The following is a 23,690-nucleotide window of genomic DNA, read 5'->3' as shown; positions in this document are numbered from 1 at the left end:
GAACCTCCATATTGTTTTACAAAGTGGATGCACCCATTTACATTCCCACCGATAGTGCACAAGGGTTCTATTTTCTCTGCATTCTCACCAAGATTTGTTACTTCTTGTCTTTTTGACAACAGCCATTCTAAAAGGTATGAGATGATATCTCAGTGTGGTTTTGATTTGCAGTTCCCTCATGATTAATGATGTTGAGCATCTTTTCACATATCTGTTAGCCATCTGTACAGGCATATCTAGGAGATTCTGCAGAGTTTTTTTCCAGACCACCACAATAAAGTGAATATTGCTATAAAGTGAGTCATGTGATTTTTTTGGTTTCCCAGGGCACATAAAAATTATATTTACACTATATTGTAGTTTGTTAAGTGTGCAATAACATTATGTCTAAAAAATGAATGTACCTACCTTAATTAAAAAATACTTTATTGCTAAAAAATGCTAACCATCATCTGAGTTTTCAGTGGGTCATATAGTCTTTTTTTGCTGGAGGAGGGTTTGAAATATTAGGAGAATTACCAAAATGTGACACAGAGACACAAAATGACCAAATGCTGTTGGAAATGGCATCAATAGACTTGGTTGACAGAGGGTTGCCACGAACATTCAATTAGTAGAAAAACACAATATCTTCAAAGAACAGTAAAGCAAAGACAATAAAACAAGTTACGCCTGTATGTCTTCTTTGGAAAAATGTCCATTTAGATCTTCTGCCCACTTTCAAATTGAATTGTTTGGTTTTTTGTTATTGCATTATATGAGTTTTTACAATACATTTGGATATTGGCCCATTATCAGATATATGATTTGCAAATAGTTTCTCCCATTCAGTAGGTTGCTTTTCTATTTTGTTGATGGTCTCCTTTGCTGTGCAGAAGATGTTTAGTATGATGTAGTCCAACTTACTCATTTTTACTATTGTTGCCTTTGCTTTTGGTGTCAGATTCAAAAAATCATCCCCAAGATCTAGGTCAAGGAGCTTACTGCCTGTTTTCTTCTAGGAATTTTAGGGTTTCAGATCTTATGTTCAAGCCTTTAATACATTTTGAGTGAATTTTTGTATATGGTATAAGATAGTAGTCCAGTTTCATTCTTTGCTTGTGGCTGTCCAGTTTTCCCAACACCATTTAATGAAGAGACTGTCCTTTCCCTACTGTATATTCTTGCCTCCTTTGTTGTAAATTAATTGACCATATAAGCTTGTTTTTATATCTGGGCTCTATTCTGTTCCATTGATGTATGTGCCTATTTTATGTCAGTACCATACTGTTTTAATTATTAGCTTTGTAATATAGTTTGAAATCAGGGCGTACATGATGCCTCCAACTTTTCTTCTTTCTCACATTGCTTTGACTATTTGGGGTATTTTGTGGTTCCATCAGATTTTAGGGTTATTTGAATTTGTTTTTTCTTTTGAAAAATGCCATTGGAATTTTAATAAAGATTGCATTGAATCTGTAGTTTGCTTTGGGTTGTATAGACATTTTAACAATATTGGTTCTTTCAATCAATGAGCATGAAATATCTTTCCATTTATTTTTGTCTTCTTCAGTTTCTTTCATTAATGTCTTTTAGTTTTCAATACACAGGTCTTTCACCTCCTTGGTTAAATTTATTCCTAGGGATTGTTTTATTAATTTTTCTCTGACAGTTCATTGTTAGTATAAAGAAATAGAACAGCTTTTTGTATACTGATTTTGTATCCTGCAAATTTACTGAATTTATTTGTTAGTTCTTAGAGTTATTAGCAGTTCTAACAGTTTTTGATGGAGTCATTAGGGTTTTCTATATCATGTCATCTGCAAATAGTGACAGTTTTAGTTCTTCCTTTCCAGTTGGATGCCTTTTATTTATTTTTCTTGCCTAAGTGACTGGCTAGGACTTCCAATACTATGTTGAATAAAAGTGGTGAGAATGGGCATTTTATCTTGTTCCTGATCTTAGAGGAAAAGCTTCCAGCTTTTCACCATTGAGTATGATATTAGCTGTGGGCTTGTCATATATGGCCCTCATTATGTAGAGATAGATTCCCTCTGTACCCAATTTGTTGAGGGTTTTAACCATGAAAGGATGTTGAATATAGTCAAAAGATATTCCTACATCTGTTGAGATGATCATATGATTTTTATCCTTCTTTTTGTAATGTGGTGTATCGCATTGACTGATTTACAGATGTTAACCCATCCTTGCATCGCTGGAATAAATCCCACTTGATCTTAGTGTATGGTCCTTGTAGTGTATTGTTGAATTTTGTTTACTGATTTTTTTGAGGACATTATATCTATATTCATCAAGGATATTGGCCTATAATTTTCTTTTCTTGTGGTGTACTTTTCTGGTATTGGTATCAGGATAATACTGGCCTTGTGAATTGAGCTTGGAAGAGCTCCCTCCTCTTATATATTTTGGAAGAGTTTGAGAAGAATCGGTATTAATTCTTCTTAAAATATTTGGCAGAATTCATTAATGAAGCCGTCTGGATCTGATTTTTGTTTGCTGGGAGGTTTTTGATTACTGATTCAATCTCCTTATCATTTATAAATCTATTCAGAGCTGGTTCTTTAAAAAGATAAATAATATTGACAAGCCTTTAGCTATACTTACCAAGAAAAAAAGAGAGAGAACTCAAATAAAATAAAAAAAATAAAACAGGAGATGTTGTACCTGATACCACAGAAATACAAAGAATCATAAGAAAATATTTTTAACAAATATATTCCAACAAATTCCACAACCTAGAAGAAATGGATAAATTCCTAGAAACATACCACCCACCAAGACTGAATCATGATGGAATAGAAAATCTGAACAGAACAATTACTGTATGTCTGTCTGTTTCTCCCATTAGGTCTCTTAATATTTTCTTTCTGTATTTAGGTGCTCCTATGTTGGGTGCATGAATATTTACAAATGTTACATCCTTTTGTTGGACTGACTTCTTCATCGTTATATAATACCCATCTTTGTCTCTTCTGACAGTCTTGTCTTAAAGCCTATTTTGTCTGATGTAAGTGTAGCTACTCCAGCTTTCTTCCGGTCTCCATTTGCATGGAATATCTTTTTCAATCCTTTTGTGTTCAGTCTGTGTGTGTCTTTAAATCTAAAGTGCATCTTTTGTAGGCAGTATATAGATGGGTCTTGTTTTTTTATTCATCCAGCTACTCTGTGCCTTTTGTTTGGAGAGTTTAGTGCATTTACAGCTAAAATAATTGTTGACAGGTATTTATATATTGCTTTTTTGTTCATTGTTTACTGGCTGTTTTTGTAGTTCCACCTGCTTCCTTTATCCTTCTCCTACTCTCTTCCCTTTTGTTTTGATGACTTTCTTTAGTGGTATAAATATACTTATATTCCTGTCTGTTTATCTTTTTTTTTTGCATTACGCGGGCCTCTCACTGTTGTGGCCTCTCCCGTTGCGGAGCGCAGGCTCTGGACGAGCAGGCTCAGCGGCCATGGCTCACGGGCCTAGCCGCTCTGCAGCATGTGGGATCCTCCCAGACCAGGGCACGAACCCGTGTCCCCTGCATCGGCAGGAGGACTCTCAACCACTGTGCCACCAGGGAAGCCCCCTGTCTGTTTATCTTTTGTGTGTTTATTGTAGGTTTTTGCTTTGTGGTTACTAGGAGACTTACATATAACATCTTATAACTGTCTGACATAAATTGACAGAAACTTAACTTTTTAAAAAAATTTTATTTTATATTGGAATATAGTTGATTTACAATGTTGTGTTAGTTTCAGGTGTACAGCAAAGTGATTCAGTTATGCATATCCATATATCCATTTTTTTCCAGATTCTTTTCCCATATAGGTTATTACATATTATTGAGTAGAGTTCCTTGTGCTATAATACTAGGTCCTTGTTGATTATCTGTTTTATATATAGTACTGTGTAAATGTTAATCCCAAACTCCTAATTTATCACCCCCCACCTTTTCCCTTTGGTAACCATAAGTTTGTTTTTGAAGTCTGTGACTCTGTTTCTGTTTTGTAAATAAGTTCATTAGTATGATTTTTTTACATTCCACATATAAGTAATATGATATTTGTCTTTCTCTGTCTGACTTACTTTACTTAATATGATAATCTCTAGGTCCATCCATGTTGCTGCAAATGGCATCACTTCATTCTTTTTTTATGGTCAAGTAATATTCCACTGTATTTATGTACCACATCTTCTTTGTCCATTCCTCTGTCGATGGACATTTAGCTTGCTTCCATGTCTTGGCTATTGTACATAGGCTGCAGTGAACATTGGGGTGCATGTTCTTTTTTTTTCTGGTTTATCCCACTTTAAATAATATTAAGATTAATTAGGAACTTCAGGTGGTTTCAGCCTAATCCCTCTATTATTAAATTCCCAATCAATGTTTCTTTTACTGGTTTTAGCATCCATTGGTTATTGTTACCAAAATTCATTATTTCATTTGGGGTTGCAACACAGCAATTTCCTGATTTTAACATTTTTTGTGCAGTTTTTATCTGGAATTCTATGAAGAAGAATATGGATAACTATTTGGTTATCCTGAAATACAGTTTGTACAGGAAAGACAAGAAAAATCTTGATTATTCCTCTTTACCAATTTTCATTTGGTGACCTAGCATCCTCCAAAGGTGATCAATGAGTTTGTGGCTTTTGTCAGTGTTAGAAACTCAGAACTTTTGTTGATATATTTAAAGTTTCTTTTATCCACTGAAGGCATTATTCTTTTTGATATTCAGATTGTTCCATCTTAGGTCAGTGGGAGCCTTCATAGTATATTTTGTTTTGTGTATTTTTATTTATTCTGGATTATTCTTTTTGTAAAGTTTTTATTGGAGTATGGTTGACTTACAATGTTGTGTTTCAGGTGTACAGCAAAGTGAATCATTTATACATATACATATATCCACTCTTTTTTAGATTCTTTTCCCATATAGGCCATTACAGCGTATTGAGTAGACTTCCCTATGCTATACAGTAGGTGCTTACTAGTTATCTATTTAATATATAGTAGCGTGTATATGTCAATTCCAATCTCCCAATATATCCTTCCCCCACCTTTCCCCCCAGAACCATAAGATTGTTTTCTACATATGTGACTCTATTTCTGTTTTGTAAGTAAGTCCATTTGTATCTTTTTTTTTAGATTCCACATATAAGTGATATCATATGTTATTTGTCTTTCTCTGTCTGACTTACTTCACAAAGTATGACGGTCTCTAGGTCCACCCATGTTGCTGCAAATGGTGCTATTTCGTTCTTTTTATGGCTGAGTAATATTCCGTTGTATATATGTACCACATCTTCTTTATCCACTCCTCTGTTGATGGACATTTAGGTTGCTTCTGTGTCCTGGCTATTGTTAATAGTGCTGCAGTGAACATTGGGGTGCATGTATCTTTTCGAATTATGGTTTTCACTGGATATATGCTCAGGAGTGGGATTGCTGGATCATATAGTAGTTCTACTTTTGATTTTTTAAGGAACCTCCGTACTGTTCTCCATAGTGGTTGTACCAATTTGCATTTCCACCAACAGTGTAGGAGAGTTCCCTTTTCTCCACACCCTCTCCAGCATTTATTGTTTGTAGACTTTTTGATGATGGTCATTCTGATCAGTGTGAGGTGATACCTCATTGTAGTTTTGATTTGCATTTCTCTAATAATTAGTGATGTTGAGCATCTTTTCATGTGCTTTTTTGGCCATGTGTATGTTTTCTTTGGAGAAGTGTCTATTTAGGTCTTCTGCCCATTTTTGGATTGGGTTGTTTGTTTTTTTGATTGTGAGTTGCATGATCTGTTTTTATATTTTAGAGATTAATCCCTTGCTGGTCGCTTCATCTGCAAATATTTTCTCCCATTCTGTGGGTTGTCTTTTCATTTTGTTTATGGTTTCCTTTGCTGAGAAAAAGCTTTTAAGTTTAATTATGTCCCATTTGTTTATTTCTGGTTTTATTTTCATTACTCTAGGAGGTAGATCCAAAAAGATATTGCTGTGATTTATGTAACAGTGTGTTCTGCCTATGTTTTCCTCAAAGAGTTTTAAGTATTCAGTCTTAAATTTAAGTCTTTAATCCATTTTGAGTTTATTTTTGTGTATTATGATGTTAGAGAATGTCCTAATTTCATTCTTTTACATGTAGCTGTACAGTTTTCCCAGCACCACTTAGTGAAGAGACTGTTTTTTCTCCATTGTATATTCTTGCCTCCTTTGTTGTAGATTATTTGACAATAGGTGCATGGGTTTATTTCTGGGCTTTCTATTCGGTTCCATTGATCTATGTTTCTGTTTTTGTGCCAGTACCATACTGTTTAGATGGCTGTAGCTTTGTAGTATAGTCTGAGGTCAGGGAGCTTGATTCCTCTAGCTCTGTTTTTCTTTCTCAGGATGGCTTTGGCTATTTGGGGTCTTTTGTGTTTCCATACAAATTGTGAAATTTTTTGTTCTAGTTCTATGAAAAGTGCCATTGATAATTTGATAGGGATGGCATTGAATCTGTAGATTGCCTTGGGTAGTATAGTCGTTTTGATGATATTGATTCTTCCAATCCAAGAACATGGTATATCTTTACATCTCTTTGTGTCATCTTTGATTTCTTTCATCAGTGTTTCATAGTTTTCTGAGTACAAGTCTTTTGCCTTCTTAGGTAATTTTATTCCTAGGTATTTTATTCTTTTTGATGTGATGGTAAAAGGGATTGTTTCTTTAATTTTTCTCTCTGATCTTTCATTATTAGTGTATAGAAATGCAAGACATTTCTGTGTATTAATTTTGCACCCTGCAACTTTTGTTGGTGTCTTCAACAACATTTTTATATACAGCTTGTGTTAAGTAGAAGTGAAATATAAAGGAAAATAGATTATGGAGAACCTTGTGCAAAGAGGCTTGTTATGAATAACAGAAGATAATCCTCTCACCTCTGTCACTCATGAAATTCCAAGGACTTTAGAAGCTTTGTGTGGGGAGCCAGGGAAAAAGACCAAATATATATTTCTTACTGTATATTATGGCAAGTACCCTCGAAAGTAATATATTCACTTTTCCTAAAAGTGAAGGAAAAATAGTAATATTGATGCCAAAAACTCGGCCTCTGTGCCCTGGTGCCCAGTTGAATCTCAGAGACAGAGTTTTGGGTGAAGTAAAAAGAATAGCTCTATTGCTTTGCCAGCCAAAGGGGGACACAGTGGGCTCCTGCCCTTGAAAACCGTGTGTCCCAGCCTGGAAGGATTTGGTGAGGAGTTTTATAACAATAGTTCAGGGGTGAGTTTGCCGATAAGATTGGGGTGTGTGCAGGGCCTGCACTCCTTTAATCTGGTCTCAGGCCATCTCTTGATGCGCTTCTATGGTTCCTTTAATCTGGCCTCATCTGGTCTTCTCTGGAAGGAAGAATGCTAACATCTTCAATTTGTTAGGGGTTTTAGTTCCGTAAAGAGCTTAAAGATACTGTTGTGTGTATCCCTTGAGGTGAAACCAGGACCCTGCCACAAGGCTGCAGTATTGTTTCTTGGCTGCTCCTCCCTTGTCTCTGCATCCCCTCCCTTCTGTGATTAGCAACTGTTTGAATCTGCCCTTTGGGACTCAGGGAAGGTCATGGAGGCTGGAGTCTGTTCTCTACAAACAAGGAACGGGGGACACAGAAAGGCTTTCATACCCAGGAGCCTCCACAGGGTCCTGCTCGGTTTCAGTATTTTTTAGGAAATTGCCAATACACAAGATACCTATTCTCCTTTCTTTATATCCCAAGTTGATACAATCACAAACAGACCTTTAAGATAGTGTAGGAAGCATCATATTAAGAAGAGTAAAAATATAATTGTAGGGGAGGAATAAGAATTTTCCTTCTACCCTTCTGAGTTCTTAGCTGAAACCCCTATAATAAAAGACAGATTAGCAAGAGAAAACCAGAAATTTATTAATGTTTATACCTCATGATATACACATGGAAGAAACCCAGGGAAGAGTGAGTACTCAAAGAGGTGGCTTTAGAATTCAGGATTACATACTTTCTTAATAGGGAGAGAGGAGGAGAGATGTAGGCCTCTTAGGGGAGAGTAAATGGTTTTAGAAGAGATGAATGGGCCCATAGAAGACTAGCTGAGAGGAATGATAGTTTGTAATAAAGCTTGTCTGAGTATAGTGTGGACTTCTAGTTTCCTCCCCTGTGATAAGAGTTAATCTTCTCTGGTTGATGAAACTTTAGGGGAGTGGGTAATAACACTCAAGTTCCTTCTGGAGGGTCTTCTGGCAGATAAGGGGAGTTCAGAGAAAGCCTCTCCCTGCATTTGCAGCTTTTGAAGTTCCTACTGCTGAAAACAATCAATATACCAAAGTGGCATATATTAGGCTGGCAAATTCTGCAATCCCTTATAATGATAACAGATTTTTAATAATAATTTGTTAAAATAGCTAAAAGAGAATCTAAAAGAAGGAGATAAAGTTGCAGAGGAACTTACATTAATTTATAATGTAATCCAGGAGAATTAAGGGGACCAAAAAAACATAGGCGATAGAGAACAATGTTTAAAACAACTATGAGTAAGCAAAGTTAAAAGTTAAAAAGAAAAAGTGGGGAGAGAAGAAACTCCTGAGAAAGAATATAAATCAGAACGAATTTATATAGTGATAAAAGTAAAGCATTTAAATCCACAGTTTTTAAAATAAATTTCCAGTAAGGTGGAGAGTATTCTCACACATCCACCAAAGGACAAAAACAGAACTGTATATTTCTAACTAGGTCCTCTTGGTTCACTTCCCAAATCCTGAGATCCTTGAAGGGGAAGGGAATCAAGGGGCAGAGAGTTGGGTCTTTGTTCCTCTCCATGGCCTGGGCCTAGCTGCCATGTATTCTTTATAAAACCTGTGAAGGTGAGAAACAAAGTTTTCAACAGAAAACCACAAGTGAACATGGTCTTCCAGTCCACCAGGGAATTTTGCACACACCTAGGAGCACAAAAGCAGCAATCAAATTCATTTTTAAATCAGTCTTCAACATTTATATTGTTGGAGTTATCTAGCTACCTTTAGCACTCTACAGTCTTTGAATATAGAACTATTTTCTTATTTTTAAGTGTAAATATTTTACTTAGAACTATAGCAGATATTTAAATGACTAGAACAGATGAATTGTATTTGCATATTATTTCTATATTGCTGAAAGAGCTTTGTAAATGAATTCAGCACCATGGTGTTAAGGGACTAGAAAAAGAAACTCGGGAACCAACAGATTATCATCAAGATAAAGGTACATATTCCCCAGGTGGCAAATTCTACCTATTCTAGCTTTTATTATCCTTAGGATAGTGTTCTATTTATTTCAGGAGTACAGAAGTTTTAATTGGATGTGTCATGTTTCAGAGACAAAAGAAATGCCTAATTCACTCTAACAAACTTGTTAGTCACTGTTTATACCAAGAGGATTTCTACTCTACAGAGAATAATATTGTTTTCTTTTTTCTTTGTTGATAAATCAAAGTTTCATACTGACCTACAGCAGCCAAGCATACTTTAAAGCAAAATCATCTCAGACTAACACAGATATGTATCCTTTTAGCTTTATGCATTCTTTTTGCCCCCTTTTTTGATTCTTTGAAAAATGTGTATTTCAAAAATAATTCAATAAGAAAATATTAATTTGTCACTGTAATTTATCTTCTAAGAAAAAATATTTATAGGTTTTAATGTATTTCAGTTCTAATAATATTAACTGAAGTTTTATGATTTTTTTTCCTTTAATGTTGTTATGTTGCTTATGCAGTTTTGCTTGTTCGAAGGGGTTTTATTAGTCAAATGCCTGGGCAGTGTAGGAATGATTTGTAGGAACAACTTTACGCATTACCTGGGTTTCTATTTGTTATAAAGTCAGTTTTTCTGGAAATGTGATTTTTATGCTTTACTCTGCCCAGTGCATGATCTTTTACTTTAAAGAAAGGTGGTGGTAGGGGGTGTTACAGTTTCAGTCTACCCTAATTCTGTTACTGTTTGCTTTGTTCAGCAATCACTCTGATCCTCCTGGCAGGGAACAAGATCCAGAGAACAAAACTAGTAGTGACTGTGTAGATAAAAAGGCAGTGAATTCTGCTTTTAAGGCAAAGGGGAATGGTCTACAAAAGAATGAAAATGGGAATAAAAGTACAGCATTGTTAACCTGCAGATCTGTTATACCTTTGAAAATCTTACGCTGCAAAAAAAGAAAGGGACACTACAAAGATACATAATTGTGTGACTGAAAATCTTGAAAAAGGTCACCATTCAATTACTGGCCAAATACTTGACAATAAAATAGACTACGTTATTCATAGTTGAGAAACCATACACCCCTTTATCTTAAAATGACAGGACAGTGTTTCAGCAGTATATGAGGTACCATAATATATTATTTATTCTCTGCCAGACGAACTCTTTAGATACGGTGAAGATGATGGGGTCAAGAAGAGTACTCCAGAGAAGAATTGGAAAGAAATGTCGGAGCAGACATTGCAGAAGGTAGTCTAATCTTTACGATATTGAGCTGAGCAAGTTAAATCTGAATTTTAACATAAAGGATTATATTTTAAAATGAGGCCTCATGAACTTAAACTTTGTGTGAATCCTTAATTTAAATTCATAATTCAAAATCATTGGCTTACAAAAACGGGATTAAAAAAATCAGTGTTAGTGAAGTAAATGTGGAAACACTTATGCTTGTGTTGACATAGGTTTAAAATATTTTCAAAGATAAAAAGAATGATAACAATAGAAAGTATAAAAATTTACTCTCTATGTGTTTATTAGGTATAACTTAACTATTTTACTTTCTCTGTTACATTTCAAAACACATACAGATGTACAATATTTGAACTAACGAAAAAAGCATAGTTTTAGCTTTATGCAGTAAAATGGTAATATGTTTATAATTTTAATTTTAAACTTGAAAATTATACATGTCTCGTCTCATTTTAGATAAAAATTTATGCCCATATGATTTGGTGTAGCTCTCCCTGTTTTAATAGAACCACTCTGTATAAACCCTATACTCGCTTTACAACATGGCTATCTTTAATAGTAAAATGTTGTTTAAAAATCTTAACATTTATCTTTACAATTTTGTACTTAATTTACATTTTTGTATATAAATAACATTTTCATCAATTTCAGTTAAGTGGACTTGGTTTTATTTTAATACTTTTTGCTATTGTTATAAAGGAAATATTCTTAGAAAAAACTGGAAGTGTACAGATATATAGACAAAAATATTAATGTAGCTACTTACATTTTGTATGTCTGTGAATTGATTCGTAGGAAATCTAGTGATATACAGCAGATGATGTGATTCCTTATACTCCTAACACTTTCTATATGCTCAGGTAACAGGCCATCATCTCATTATTACTGAATGACACATATCAGTTTTATATTATAACATAAAGAACAAGAAATGCTCATGTTCATTTATCTTAAGATAAAATAAGTAATTGAAATAATGTATGTACTACCAGCTAGAACGTGATACAGTTTATAGCAATTTATCTTTTTTGTTTCAGAACAATATTCTTTTTTGCCAGGTTTTGTATAATTTTAATTTCTGTGGGTATGTTGTACTACACGACTACTTACTGTGTTAGGGTAGAAACCTAAAGAAGTTTATTATTTCATTCCAACTGTCATAAATGATGTGGAGGAGGAATTTTTCCTCTATTCTTTTAGGTTCTCAGATGAGATATCCCCGGTAATAAAAAGACAGATTAACAGGAAAAATCAAACAGAAGTTTAACAACAGGCATACCTTCTGTATACATAGGAGATGCCCAGGAAAACTGAGTAACACCCTGAAATGGTCCAAGCCGTCACCTTATACACCTTCCTCAGCTAAAGACAAGAAAAGATGTCAGGGCTGGGCAGTCAGTTACTACTCAAGTTTTCAGAGCCTCTCCTGTGTCTGCTGTTTCTTAAAAACCAGCTCAAGATAAGACATATGTCAAAGTGACATTTTGGGGTGGCAAAATTCTGCTCCCCTTCATTGACTACTACCATAGTAGATCCAGAAAGCCATTTTAAGCCTTAAAAGCCAACAGAAATTGTTTTCATTGGACCGTGTGTCAAATTAGTGTGCTAATTTGTCACTGTTTTTTTAAATATTAACCTAATGCAATTGTATGAGTCATGATTTAACCCCTTTAGTTGAGTTCCCTTATTTTAGAAGGATATATATGAAATTCATTCAAAGTGGGTTTAAAAGACAGTAAAAACATGAAAACAATATTTTTATAACACATAGTAGAAATGAAACATATAAGTAGATCCTTTGTAAAATAATGTCTTAACATTTCACTCTGTTAAGGGATAAGCTGTGTCCCCCACCCAAATTCTTACGTCAAAATCCTAATCCCCTGTATCTCAGAATGTGACTATATTTGAAGATGGAGGTCTTTAAAATTTTAATTAAGTTAAAATGAGGTTATTAGGGTTTAAGCCACCCAGTCTGTGTACTTTGTTATAGTAGCTCTAGCGCAAACTTTAAAAAGTCGGGTGTTTTATTTCATTTTTGAAAGGAGCCATCTTTTTGGTAAATTAAATGCTCAGTACTGGACTTGAGATGATCTAATAGCACACAAACCAAATGCCTTTAACAATTCCTCAGACTTGCATTTTCAAATATATATTGAAATTTTCCTTTCTGTTTTTGGAGAGGTGAAATCAGTTTAACAATTTTTTGAGAGTATACCTTGAATAACACTTTCATATGTGCTATGGACTTTCCCTTATCAAATTCTTTAGAAGTAGTATCTCTGTTGTCCTCCATTTTAAACTTAAATGCAAATAATTTTGACCAGTTCTTATGATTAAACATAGATTCACATTAGGCAGTTAACAGACTTTAAATATTTTAAACATAACAGACCTTAAAAAGGTACTTTTCCATTGGTATCTAAAATTTTCATGAATTGTACCCAATCTTAAAATAAAAAAATAATGCCAATTTCTAAAACTGAAATCTCAAATTTAAGATGCTTGTTACATTTCTTCATTATGTTATATTTTAATCAAAAGTATAAAGTTGAGGGGCTTCCCTGGTGGCGCAGTGGTTGAGAGTCCGCCTGCCGATGCAGGGGACGCGGGTTCGTGCCCTGGTCCGGGAGGATCCCACATGCCGTGGAGTGGCTGGGCCCGTGAGCCATGGCCGCTGAGCCTGTGTGTCTGGAGCCTGTGCTCCGCAACGGGAGAGGCCACAGCAGTGAGAGGCCCGCGTACCGCAAAAAAAAAAAAAAAACTGTAAAGTTGATTTAATAGCTAATTCAGCAATATTTAGTGCAAGTAATTATATTTTAGCTCAAGTAATTTTATTAAGTAGCTGTTATGATTAACAGTAATAGAGACAATAATGATGATAATGGTGATGATGATGAACCGTTTAGAACTCACCGTCTATTGAGAATTGTGGTATATGATCATATTTAATGCTTGTAACCTGCAAGATAGCTGTTACTATTCCCATTTCACAGATGAGGAAACTAAAGGTAAAGTAGGTTAAAAACTTTACCAGGTAAAGCAATCAGAGCTAGAAGTGAGATCCAGACCAGGCTCAAAATTCAATTTCCTGGGGCCTCCCTGGTGGCACAGTGGTTGGGAGTCCGCCTGCCGATGCAGGGGATACGGGTTCGTGCCCCGGTCTGGGAGGATCCCATATGCCGCGGAGCGGCTGGGCCCGTGAGCCATGGCTGCTGAGCCTGCGCATCCGGAGCCTGTGCTCCGCAACGGGAGAGGCCACAACAGTGAGAGGCCCGCGTACGGCAAAAAAAAAAAAAAAAAAAAAAAAAAATTCAATTTCCCCTAGACTGCACTGCTTCTTACTAATATTTTTATACCATCACTGTCAAAATCATTTTTTTAAGGTATACTTTTTTATTTTCTAAAATAATTTTTAAAAATACAGTCTCTTCTGGGCCTCCCTGGTGGCGCAGTGGTTGAGAGTCCGCCTGCCGATGCAGGGGATACGGGTTCGTGCCCCGGTCTGGGAGGATCCCATATGCCGCGGAGCGGCTGGGCCCGTGAGCCATGGCCGCTGGGCCTGCGCATCCGGAGCCTGTGCTCCGCAACGGGAGAGGCCACAACAGTGAGAGGCCCGCATACCGCAAAAAGACAAAAAAAAAAAAAAAAAAATACAGTCTCTTCTATTCACTCCACCCTGGAATCTAACATGCTAAAATATTTTAAAGTATATTTATGAAAACTATGCTGTTTGGGGCAGTGATTAAAAACCACTGAGAGAAACCAAAGAGAAAAAGGTGATACTCTTTTTCTGCTTGTAGTATTTTTTAGTAAATTGAGAGTATAATTTGGTGATAGAGTGATTTGGAAAAAGTAAAAATGTTCATGTATTCCTGAACACTGTATTTTTTGTCACATTATCCAGCTCTCCAATAAAGTACTTGCATTGAGAAGGAACAACAGAATTTGTTTCACAGAAATATACAGAGGCCTACAATATTCTGGTAAAAACTCATATACCTCTATTTCAGGGCAAGAGTAAGCCCTACAAAGACATAAGTCCAACAGTAGGGAGTATATCATACTAGGGAAAAAAATGATTAAAATTAGCTGAGATTCTTCATATTGTGTTGGGAAATATCCATGTCCCAGGGCAGCATAACCAGTTGGTAAATGACTATTGAATTAAATGAAGGGGGTTGAACTCACAAGAAGACTAAGGGTGCAGAAGGATCAGAGAGGACTGAAACTCACATTAGAAACAACTTAGATCTTCACCATCATGAGTCAAGTCCAGTAAACTGGGAAGTGTTAAGAGTATGCATAAGTTTTTTGTGTATTTCTCAAATATTATTTTAAATCATTGGTTATCAATGTATCAATAATGTTTTCTCCTTTGAAGGATTTGTTTTAAGGTAAGTATGAGTCCATATAGTTTTTCAATCGTTGTATTTTTTTGTCACATTATCCAGCTCTCCAATAAAGTATTTGTATTGAGAGGGATCAATAGAATTTGTTTCCCAGAAATATACAGAGGTCTACAAGTAGTCTGGTGCAAACTCATATATGTCTACTCCAGGTCAAGAGTAAGCCCTGTTAAGACCTATAAAAGTTTCTTGCTTGACTCTTTCTTTCTTGACCCTAGTTCTTTGTTCATTTTCCACATATATCTGGGAAAATCTTCTTCCCCATACAGCTTGTGGAATAGTGGGATGGGCACAAAATCCTGAACTTGAATCCCAGTTTAAACCAGGAAATGTTTACGTCTGTGTGTTAAGTTTTCAGAGCTTCCATTCCTCTTCTGGGAAGATAATTATCGGTTCTACTTACCTCACCTGTTTTTGAGATTATCAGAAGAGATTGTGTTTATTAAAAATTTTTATAAATGGTAAAATGTACTATAAGGGAACAAAATTTGTCACTACAAAAGTCTCTTTGGCATATGGATTATTTTGAGTCAAAAACAATCAGGGCCCAAAAGACTCAGGAAGAAACTTTGACCTTCCACCTGACTGCCTAAGAGAATGAAGATAGAGGACCTATTCCAGGAAGGGAACTATCACCATAGATAACTGTAGTATAAACTAGGTGTGTGTTGTCAGGGAAGAATCTAGCAAATTGTCTGTTAAAATTTCTCTCTGTGTCCTATTGTCTCTGCATGGTTCAGCAAACATTTGTTTACCATGAATTTGCTTTTCCATCTCCTTGTTAATTGCCTTCCTCCTAAACCACTAGCACCAACATCCTCTTTTCTCTTTAGCTGAAAATGGTATTTAAGGCGAGGAGGGTTTTGGCCATTTCATTGAGTTACTGTGTTTTCCTGGGTCTCTCCCATGTACACATGTTATAAAACCTTTGATTTTCTCCTGTTAATCTGTCTCCTGTCAATTTAATTCTTAGACCAGCCATAAGAACACAGATGGGTAGAGAGAAATGTCTTCCTCCGCAACAGTGCTTTACAAACAGTATTGAATATTTTTCAAGATTTAAGTTGAAATCAACTCCTCCTTGAAATTTTTGTACTCATGGCTTAGAATCAGTTGCTCTTTCCTTTATGTCCAGATTAATGGCACTTAGATTCTACCCTTTATTAGCTTTATTTGTGCAATTGTCTTTGTTTCTGAATAGTTTTTGAAATTTCTTAAGTTCAAGAATTATATATTATTTCTGTGTCCTACAACATGAACACTGTTTAATGAAATAAATGTAAAAATAATTAATTCATATGAAACCTTGAAATAATTATTTTAACATTGTTAGATTTCCTTTTTTTTTTTTTTTTGGTAAAAAGTTCCTGTATTGTATAAACTAAGGACTTCACGACTATTAAAATTACATTTTTATAATTTAGGAAAAAGCAGCCTCAATAGATCATTTTGTATTTAGGTCATCAGTTTTTCATATGATAGTTAAATATTGAAGGCTAATTTTATTTTAATAATAAAGTTTCCCTATGTACTATTTTCAAACTTTTTGTATAAATTTTTTTTCTCTGAAAGTATTCTTTTTCACGAGTAATAAAATGAGGGGGAGCAAAATATATCACCCCAAAATATGTCTCTGGCATATTGATTATTTTAGGCTGATTATTTTTAGGAAACTACAGACATAGGAAAAGCTCTGAAAACTGAGTAGAAGTTATCCCTTTGTAAGAAACATTAACATTTATAAGGGAAATCTCCATTTGTAAGGGGGTATACCTTGCTGTACCAGGAAGATGAAGATGACCAAATCTCTAAAACTGTAATCAGTGGAGAAGGCAAGGACTTAAATCTGCCTAACAGCCAGACCCTTGTTTACTGTGCTTTTCCTGGGAACCTCCTATAACTGACTCCCGCCCACCAAAATCTTACATAGTCTTTAGATGAAAATGGTATTTAAGGTGATGGCTTAGGCCATTTTGGGGAGTTATTCAGTTTTCCTGGGTATCTCCCAAGTATACAGGAGGTATACATGTTATTAACTTTTTGTTTTTCTCTTGTTAATCTGTCTTCTATCAATTTCATTCTGAGACCAGCCAAAGAGCCTAGAATGGTAGAAGGAAATTTTTTTCCTTCCCAACAGTAGACTATAAAGCCAAAGCACTTACAGTCTCAGAGAACTCTGCAGAGCTTATTAGCATACTTGGTTCTGTGTCACATTGTGTAGAATTTTAACTTCTTTTACCATCTGTCCTTTATTCAACAGATGTATTATTGCATTTTAGAATGTATTTATGTACACCACCTTAGAATTTTTTAGAAATTAAGTACTTCAGATTTATTTTGTCCTTGTGCTAAATGAAATTTTATTTTCATAAGTTAGAAATGACAATAAAAATACAGTAGATTCTGGATTTGGACTTTTAAAAGAATAAATTAAACTTTTCTGTTTAGGTCATTGAATTGGAAAATCGGCTAAAATCTTTTGAGAAAAGGTCAAGAAAATTAAAAGAAGGGAATAAAAAATTAATAAAAGAAAATGATTTCCTGAAATCCCTTGTAAAACAGCAGCAAGAAGACACAAAGACCAGAGAAAAAGAGCTGGAACAACTGCAAAAGGGAAGTAAAGATGTAGAAAAAGACAAAGCTGAACTTCAAGTAAAACTCAGTGAGCTGGAGATAGAAGTCACTTCCCTAAGGAGACAAGTGGCAGAAGCTAATGAGTTGAGAAATGAAAATGAAGAGCTGATGAATTCAGTGGAGAAATTACAGCGTTCAGCAGACAAAGCTAAATCTGAGATGACCACCACAGAAGTGAGATCTGGATCTAGACAATCTGATTGTAAGGCAACCACTACCAAGGTTAAATTTAAAGCGGCCAAGAAAAAGTGCTCCGTGGGTCGTTACCACACTGTTCTCAATCACTCCATCAAGGTCATGAGCAATGTGTTTGAGAACCTCAGCAAGGACGACTGGGAGGATGTGTGTGAAGGCAGGTAAGGCTCTCATTAACTTAGCTCAGTGGTGGGGACACTGTGCATATGTAAAGAACCAGCAAATGGAGATTGAATTTCAACTACTGTCGATTTGGTATTCAGAAAAAATACTGTCAGATCCTTTGAAATATCTTGGGAGGTCTTGTTCTGAGCTTATTGACTGAAATTTGCATGCAAAATTAGCCACAACTGCATGAGTGTTTGAATAGGTGCCAGGAAACCCAAAAGAAGGCAATGCTTGATTTCTTCCAGTGATGCTATTTTCATGCAGTCATGAGGCTTGAAATTGACAGTTTGGCAGGTTGATTTAATTTGCTGGCCCTTTGCATATTCACCACTGACAGCTAAGGATTCCCAGGCAAGCCTACTAAGTCGGTTTAGTTATCTTGTGACATGGCAACCTGGGAGGAGAAACATTTTTTCCCCTTAATTTAGTTAGATAAATTTTGAATGACCCATTTCAGCTTGTTACCAGATGTCTACAAGCTGTTTAACATCCTTTAAATTAAGAACCATCTTCACTAATTATTTCATGTATGTATTATGCAGAGTCATTGTGCTAACTTTAATTGAAGGAGGTTAAAAATTAGTTCTTTAAAGTTAAAGCTCTACAGATTCCTAGTTTTAAGTTATCTAACCCCTAGTGAATAACAACAGGGGAATACTAAAAATCTATAATATTTCTTACCCTTACCCCTGGCTATACATTCATACATTGAAGCACATCAGTAAAACCACAAAGGCAAGTGGATAATAGAACACCTCTTTTTATACCTAGATAATAGGGAAGTTTAATGTGGCCAGAATTGTTAACAGACACATGGAACAATTTTCCATAATTCTGTCTTGGTTTATGATGGCGCATATTTCCTTTTATTTTCCCAAGTTTTTTTTTTTTTTTTTAAATCTGCAGTCATGATGTTTTAGATTTGGGATGTTTCTGGATAGTTTTCTTAGACATAGATCTGAAACATTTTAAAATGCAATTCTCAAACTTGTTTGCATATTAGAATCACCTGGGGATCTTGTAAAAATTCCAAAGCTCAGGCCACATCCCAGAACAATTAAATCATAACTTCTGGAGTGAGATACAAGCTTCAGTATGTTTTGAGGCTCTCCAGCTGATTCCAATATGCAGACAAGTTTGCGAACCACTGTTTCAAACGATCAGTGGTCATGCCTCTGGTCTTTAGGCAGGTGAAAAACTCAAAAACAAATTTAGGAAAATAAGGAAGAAAGACCAAATCTGCGTTCCTGTTTCTTTGTTACCTCTTCTAAGGTTTTCTTCCCTGTTCTCAAAAGCAGTTAGAGATAAAATCCTACTTAGCTTAAAACCCACTAAGCGTTTATCTTTGTCTTCCAGGAAATTCTGGTTTCATCTACTAATTATATCTCAGCCAGTTGGTACTACCACACTCTTCATAATATAGTGGTACATATTTACTGGTGTATGTATGTCTGAATAAATATGTGAAAGTTAAGGAATACCCTCAGTTCAATTTCATCTTCTTAGTGCATGTGCAGAAGGTCACATATCTTGGGAGATGTATCACACAATATCTCTTAAAACATAGGATTGTCATTTAAGTTATTAGCAGTGAAACTCAGTTTTACACTGTGAGGATTAATTGTTACATTTCCTGCCTGACAGAACGGTCTCAGGAATCACTCAGCTGCAAAGAATTCTCAAGCAATTAGAAATCCCACAATGGAGCTTCAGGACATTCTATTTCTTTTAACTTTTCATAGTCTGAAATATAAGAAATTTACTTGGATACTGAGGAAAATAGAACTTGGCCCTTTATTTATTTGTATATAGAATATTATATAATTATTACCTTATGAATATTTATTTCCCATAGTTGAATAGTATTACAAGAGCATGATGTCAAAGAACAAAAATAATATGATTTAGTAGCGAGCATGAAGACCTCTATTCGTGGGAAAACATGCATGGATAAGGGGAGTCCAGTGCCTAACAAGCTGTGGAGCACTCTTTCAAGGGATTTGGGGCAGGAGGGAGTTTTATAGAGCATTATAAGAGACAAAGCAGAAACAGGGCATGATTTGCTAGGAGGTCAGGGATTTTCTTGTAAAGCTAGCAGGTCCTATTTTCTAGGGTAAGGTAGCTAGCTAAAGTTCACAAACTAGCTAAAGCTGAATTGGAGGATTGTGATTGGTATATGTTAGCTTTCCTCGACAGTGATGCATTTCTCATTAGTGCAGCTGACTTAGGTTCCGGTTTCTGACATGGGCCAGGCCGCTGGGGCAGCCTGCATTTTGTGGGTCCCGATATATGAATTATCTTTATCAATGCCCATTCAGTGATAGGTAACAATCAGGAGGAGTTGTTAATACCTAGAAGAAGAAAAGCAGAATTTCAGCACAACATGGTTATCAAATCTGGATAATGTGACACTGAAAGGGCTGGAAAATACTTTACAAGATAGAATCAAAATCCCCAAAGATCTCAATAGACTGGGAAGATATAGTTATCCAAAAGACTACAGCGTCCTTTACTTGGCTATAAAATGTCAGTTGTTCAACTATGCAATGGGGAAAATATGGGACTTTGTAATAGTGAATGTAAAAATATATTTTGTTAAATCATGTAAGAGTCTCAGTACAATATGCATGCTGGAAAAGCTTATACAAATTTAGTCTACATCTACCAGGAGTTCTACTAAGTACTTCTCATTGTACACTTGAAGTATGAAATTGAATTCTGGACATAATGCTCCATCAAAATAAGCTGGTGTACTTTTCAAGAGGGACCAGGATGGGAAAGCATCTCAAGAGCATTCATGTTAGGAGTACTTGAACAAGCTAGGGATGTTTTCCTTAGAGATGTTGCAAGCATCATATAACTATATCCAAATAGTTACATCATCCATGTGGAAAAGGGATTGAACTTAAATTTCTGCTCAGCATCAACACCAGCACTTCTAATCTTCTTCCCTTTATATTTTTTCTTTAACACAAACTGTTAACATACTATGTGTTTTATATATATATATAACTTAGTCCTCTTCTTTGTCACCTGTCTCCCCACCCCACTGGGCTGAAAGCTACCTGAGGGCAAGGAGTTTCATCTATTTTTTTTTTCACTCACTACTTTACCCTTGTGCCCAGAAAAGTGCCTGGTACATAGTTGGTGCTTAACAAGTATTATAGTGAATGATGAATACCCATAAGAGATGGAACTAGATCAATGCATGAAAGGCTCAGAGATTCAGATTTTGTTCCAGACTAGGAGAAAACTTTCTGTTAGAAATATTAAAACTTTCTGCCCTGGGTCAGAAAGTAGTGAGTGTTCCAACCCTGCAAGCGTTAAAACGTGCTTCCTGAGTTAACACTTGCAGAAATACTATAGAAGTGATGCTAGCAAGCATGTGATATTAGATAGTCTTAACTTCTTGATGAGATTTTGTAATTTTGTAAAATATATTTAAACTAATTTTCTCTCAATATATTTTGAGTAATTTTCTCTCTTAACAATGAGAACCAGTAAATGCCCAAATTAAACTTGTAGCTATCTATATAACCTGTGATGTAATATTATTTGGTCTTGAACTTAAAGAGGTACGTTTAACAGCTCTTCTTCTTGGGCTTTATTCCCCCCCCCCAACTTTTTTCCAAAATCAGTGATTCTGAAACACAGACCTTACAAAATTTGGGAACAATTATTGTAGAAACATCCCAGAATATAAGTCCTACAGACGATAGAGGAGACCAGAAAGAAAGCCAAACAGAAGACAGCCAAATGCAAGGAAAAGAAATAGTACAAATGTATCCAAATGTAGATGGAAAGACTCCAAAGGTATATCACAATTTTGCTTAATTATAAGCTATGTTTTTAATGTTATCTCATGCTTCATAACTTAAATCAATTTTTGTTGCCAGTGATTTAATTTAAATCCTTAAAAAATTGTTTTCCTTGGAATATACAGTGAAAATACTCACTTAATAATTTTCAAGTACAAATTTAGTATAATCTTTTGCATAGATGAACATGGAAATAGATATAATTTCCCTGAATATAAATCTTAAGGTATTTATATTTCAGCCAAAAAAAAAATAAATGTGATAATAAGCTCATTGCTGTTTCCAGGTATATAAAATATATGAAAAGAAGAAATTTCTGTTTTTATATTAGCCTTCATGATAATAAATTATTTAGTCTGACTAAATTTTTAAATTTCTGATTTCTACGTAATGTATTTTATTCCCCAGTGTATTTTTTTAATTTTGCTTTTCAGATTTTTTTCTAATTTCAACCTAATGTATTTTATTCCCCAATATATTTTATTTTATTTTTTATTTTCTTTATTTTTATTTTTTCTAAAGTTTTATTTACATGTTTACAATTGAGATGCTTATTCTGCTTATATCTTTTTTTAACATATTGGTGTATAATTGCTTTACAATGTTGTGTTAGTTTCTGCCATATAATGAAGTTAATCAGCTATACGTATACATATATTCCCATATCCTATCCCTCTTGCATCTCCCTCCCACGCTCCTTACCCCACCCCTCTAGGTGGTCACAAAGCACCTAGCTGATCTCCCTGTGCTATGCGACTGCTTCCCTCTAGCTAAATGCTGGGTCCATCCAACTCACTACAGATAACTCAATTTCATTTCTTTCTTTGGCTGAGTAGCATTCCACTCTATATATATGCCACATCTTCTTTATCCATTCATCTGTCGATGGACACTTAGGTTGCTTCCATGTCCTGGCTGTTGTAAATAGTGCTGCATTGAACATTGGGGTACATGTCTCTTTTTGAATTATGGTTTTCTCAGGGTATATGCCCAGTAGTGGGATTGCTGGGTCATATGGTAGTTCTATTTTTAGTTTATAAGGAACCTCCAATACTGTTTCTCCATAGTGGCTTTATCAATTTACATTCCCAGCAACAGTGCAGAGGGGCTCCCTTTTCTCCACCCTCTCTCCAGCATTTATTGTTTGTAGATTTTCTGATGATGGCCATTCTGACCGGTGTGAGGTGATACCTCATTGTAGTTTGAATTTGCATTTCTCTAATGATTAGTGATGTTGACCATCCTTTTATGTGCTTGTTGGCAATCTGTATATATTCTTTGTAGAAATGTCTATTTAGGTCTTCTGCCCATTTTTGGATGGGGTTGTTTGTTTTCTTTCTATTGAGCTGCATGAGCTTCTTGTATATTTTGGAGATTAGCCCTTGTTAGTTGCATCATTTTCAAATATTTTCTCCCATTCTGAGGGTTGTCTTTTTGTCTTGTTCAAGGTTTCCTTTGCTGTGCAAAAGCTTTTAAGCTTCATTAGGTCCCATTTGTTTATTTTTGTTTTCATTTCCATGTCTCTAGGAGGTGGGTCCAAAAGAATCTTGCTGTGATTTATGTCATAGAGTGTTCTGCCTATGTTTTCCTCTAAGAGTTCTATAGTGTCTGGCCTTACATTTAAGTCTTTAATCCATTTTCAGTTTATTTTTGTGTATGGTGTTAGGGTGTGTTTTAATTTCATTCTTTTACATGTATCTGTCCATTTTTCCCAGCACCACTTATTGAAGAGGCTGTCTTTTCTCCATCATATATTCTAGCCTCCTTTATTAAACATAAGGTGATCATATATGCATGGGTTTATCTCTGGGCTTTCTATCCTGTTCCATTGATCTATATTTCTGTTTTTGTGCCAGTACCATATTGTCTTGATTATTGTAGCTTTGTAGTATAGTCCGAAGTCAGGGAGCCTGATTCATCCAGGTTTGTTTTTCTTTCTCAAGATTGCTTTGGCTATTCGGGGTCTTCTGTGTTTCCATACAAATTGTAAAATTTTTTGTT

At 35.2% G+C, this 23,690-nt stretch overlaps 1 protein-coding gene across 6 annotated transcripts in view; it reads left to right on the top strand.

Annotated features, from left to right (window-relative positions):
* CNTLN (centlein) overlaps positions 1-23,690 on the top strand; it is a 357,687-nt gene that overhangs the window by 227,949 nt on the left and 106,048 nt on the right. For all 6 annotated transcript variants that reach the window (XM_082619946.1, XM_082619947.1, XM_082619945.1 and 3 more), the window contains exons 14-16: positions 10,374-10,465; positions 17,323-17,864; positions 21,510-21,684. In XM_082619946.1, the coding sequence (XP_082476072.1) occupies positions 10,374-10,465; positions 17,323-17,864; positions 21,510-21,684 (809 nt within the window). The remainder of the gene's footprint in view (positions 1-10,373; positions 10,466-17,322; positions 17,865-21,509; positions 21,685-23,690) is intronic.

This window comes from Mesoplodon mirus, assembly GCF_964341445.2.
Source record: "Mesoplodon mirus genome assembly, chromosome: 1".
Lineage (NCBI taxonomy): Eukaryota > Metazoa > Chordata > Mammalia > Artiodactyla > Ziphiidae > Mesoplodon > Mesoplodon mirus.
The sequence above is the reverse complement of the archived record's forward strand: the minus strand, read 5'-3'. Positions and strand labels throughout refer to the sequence as shown.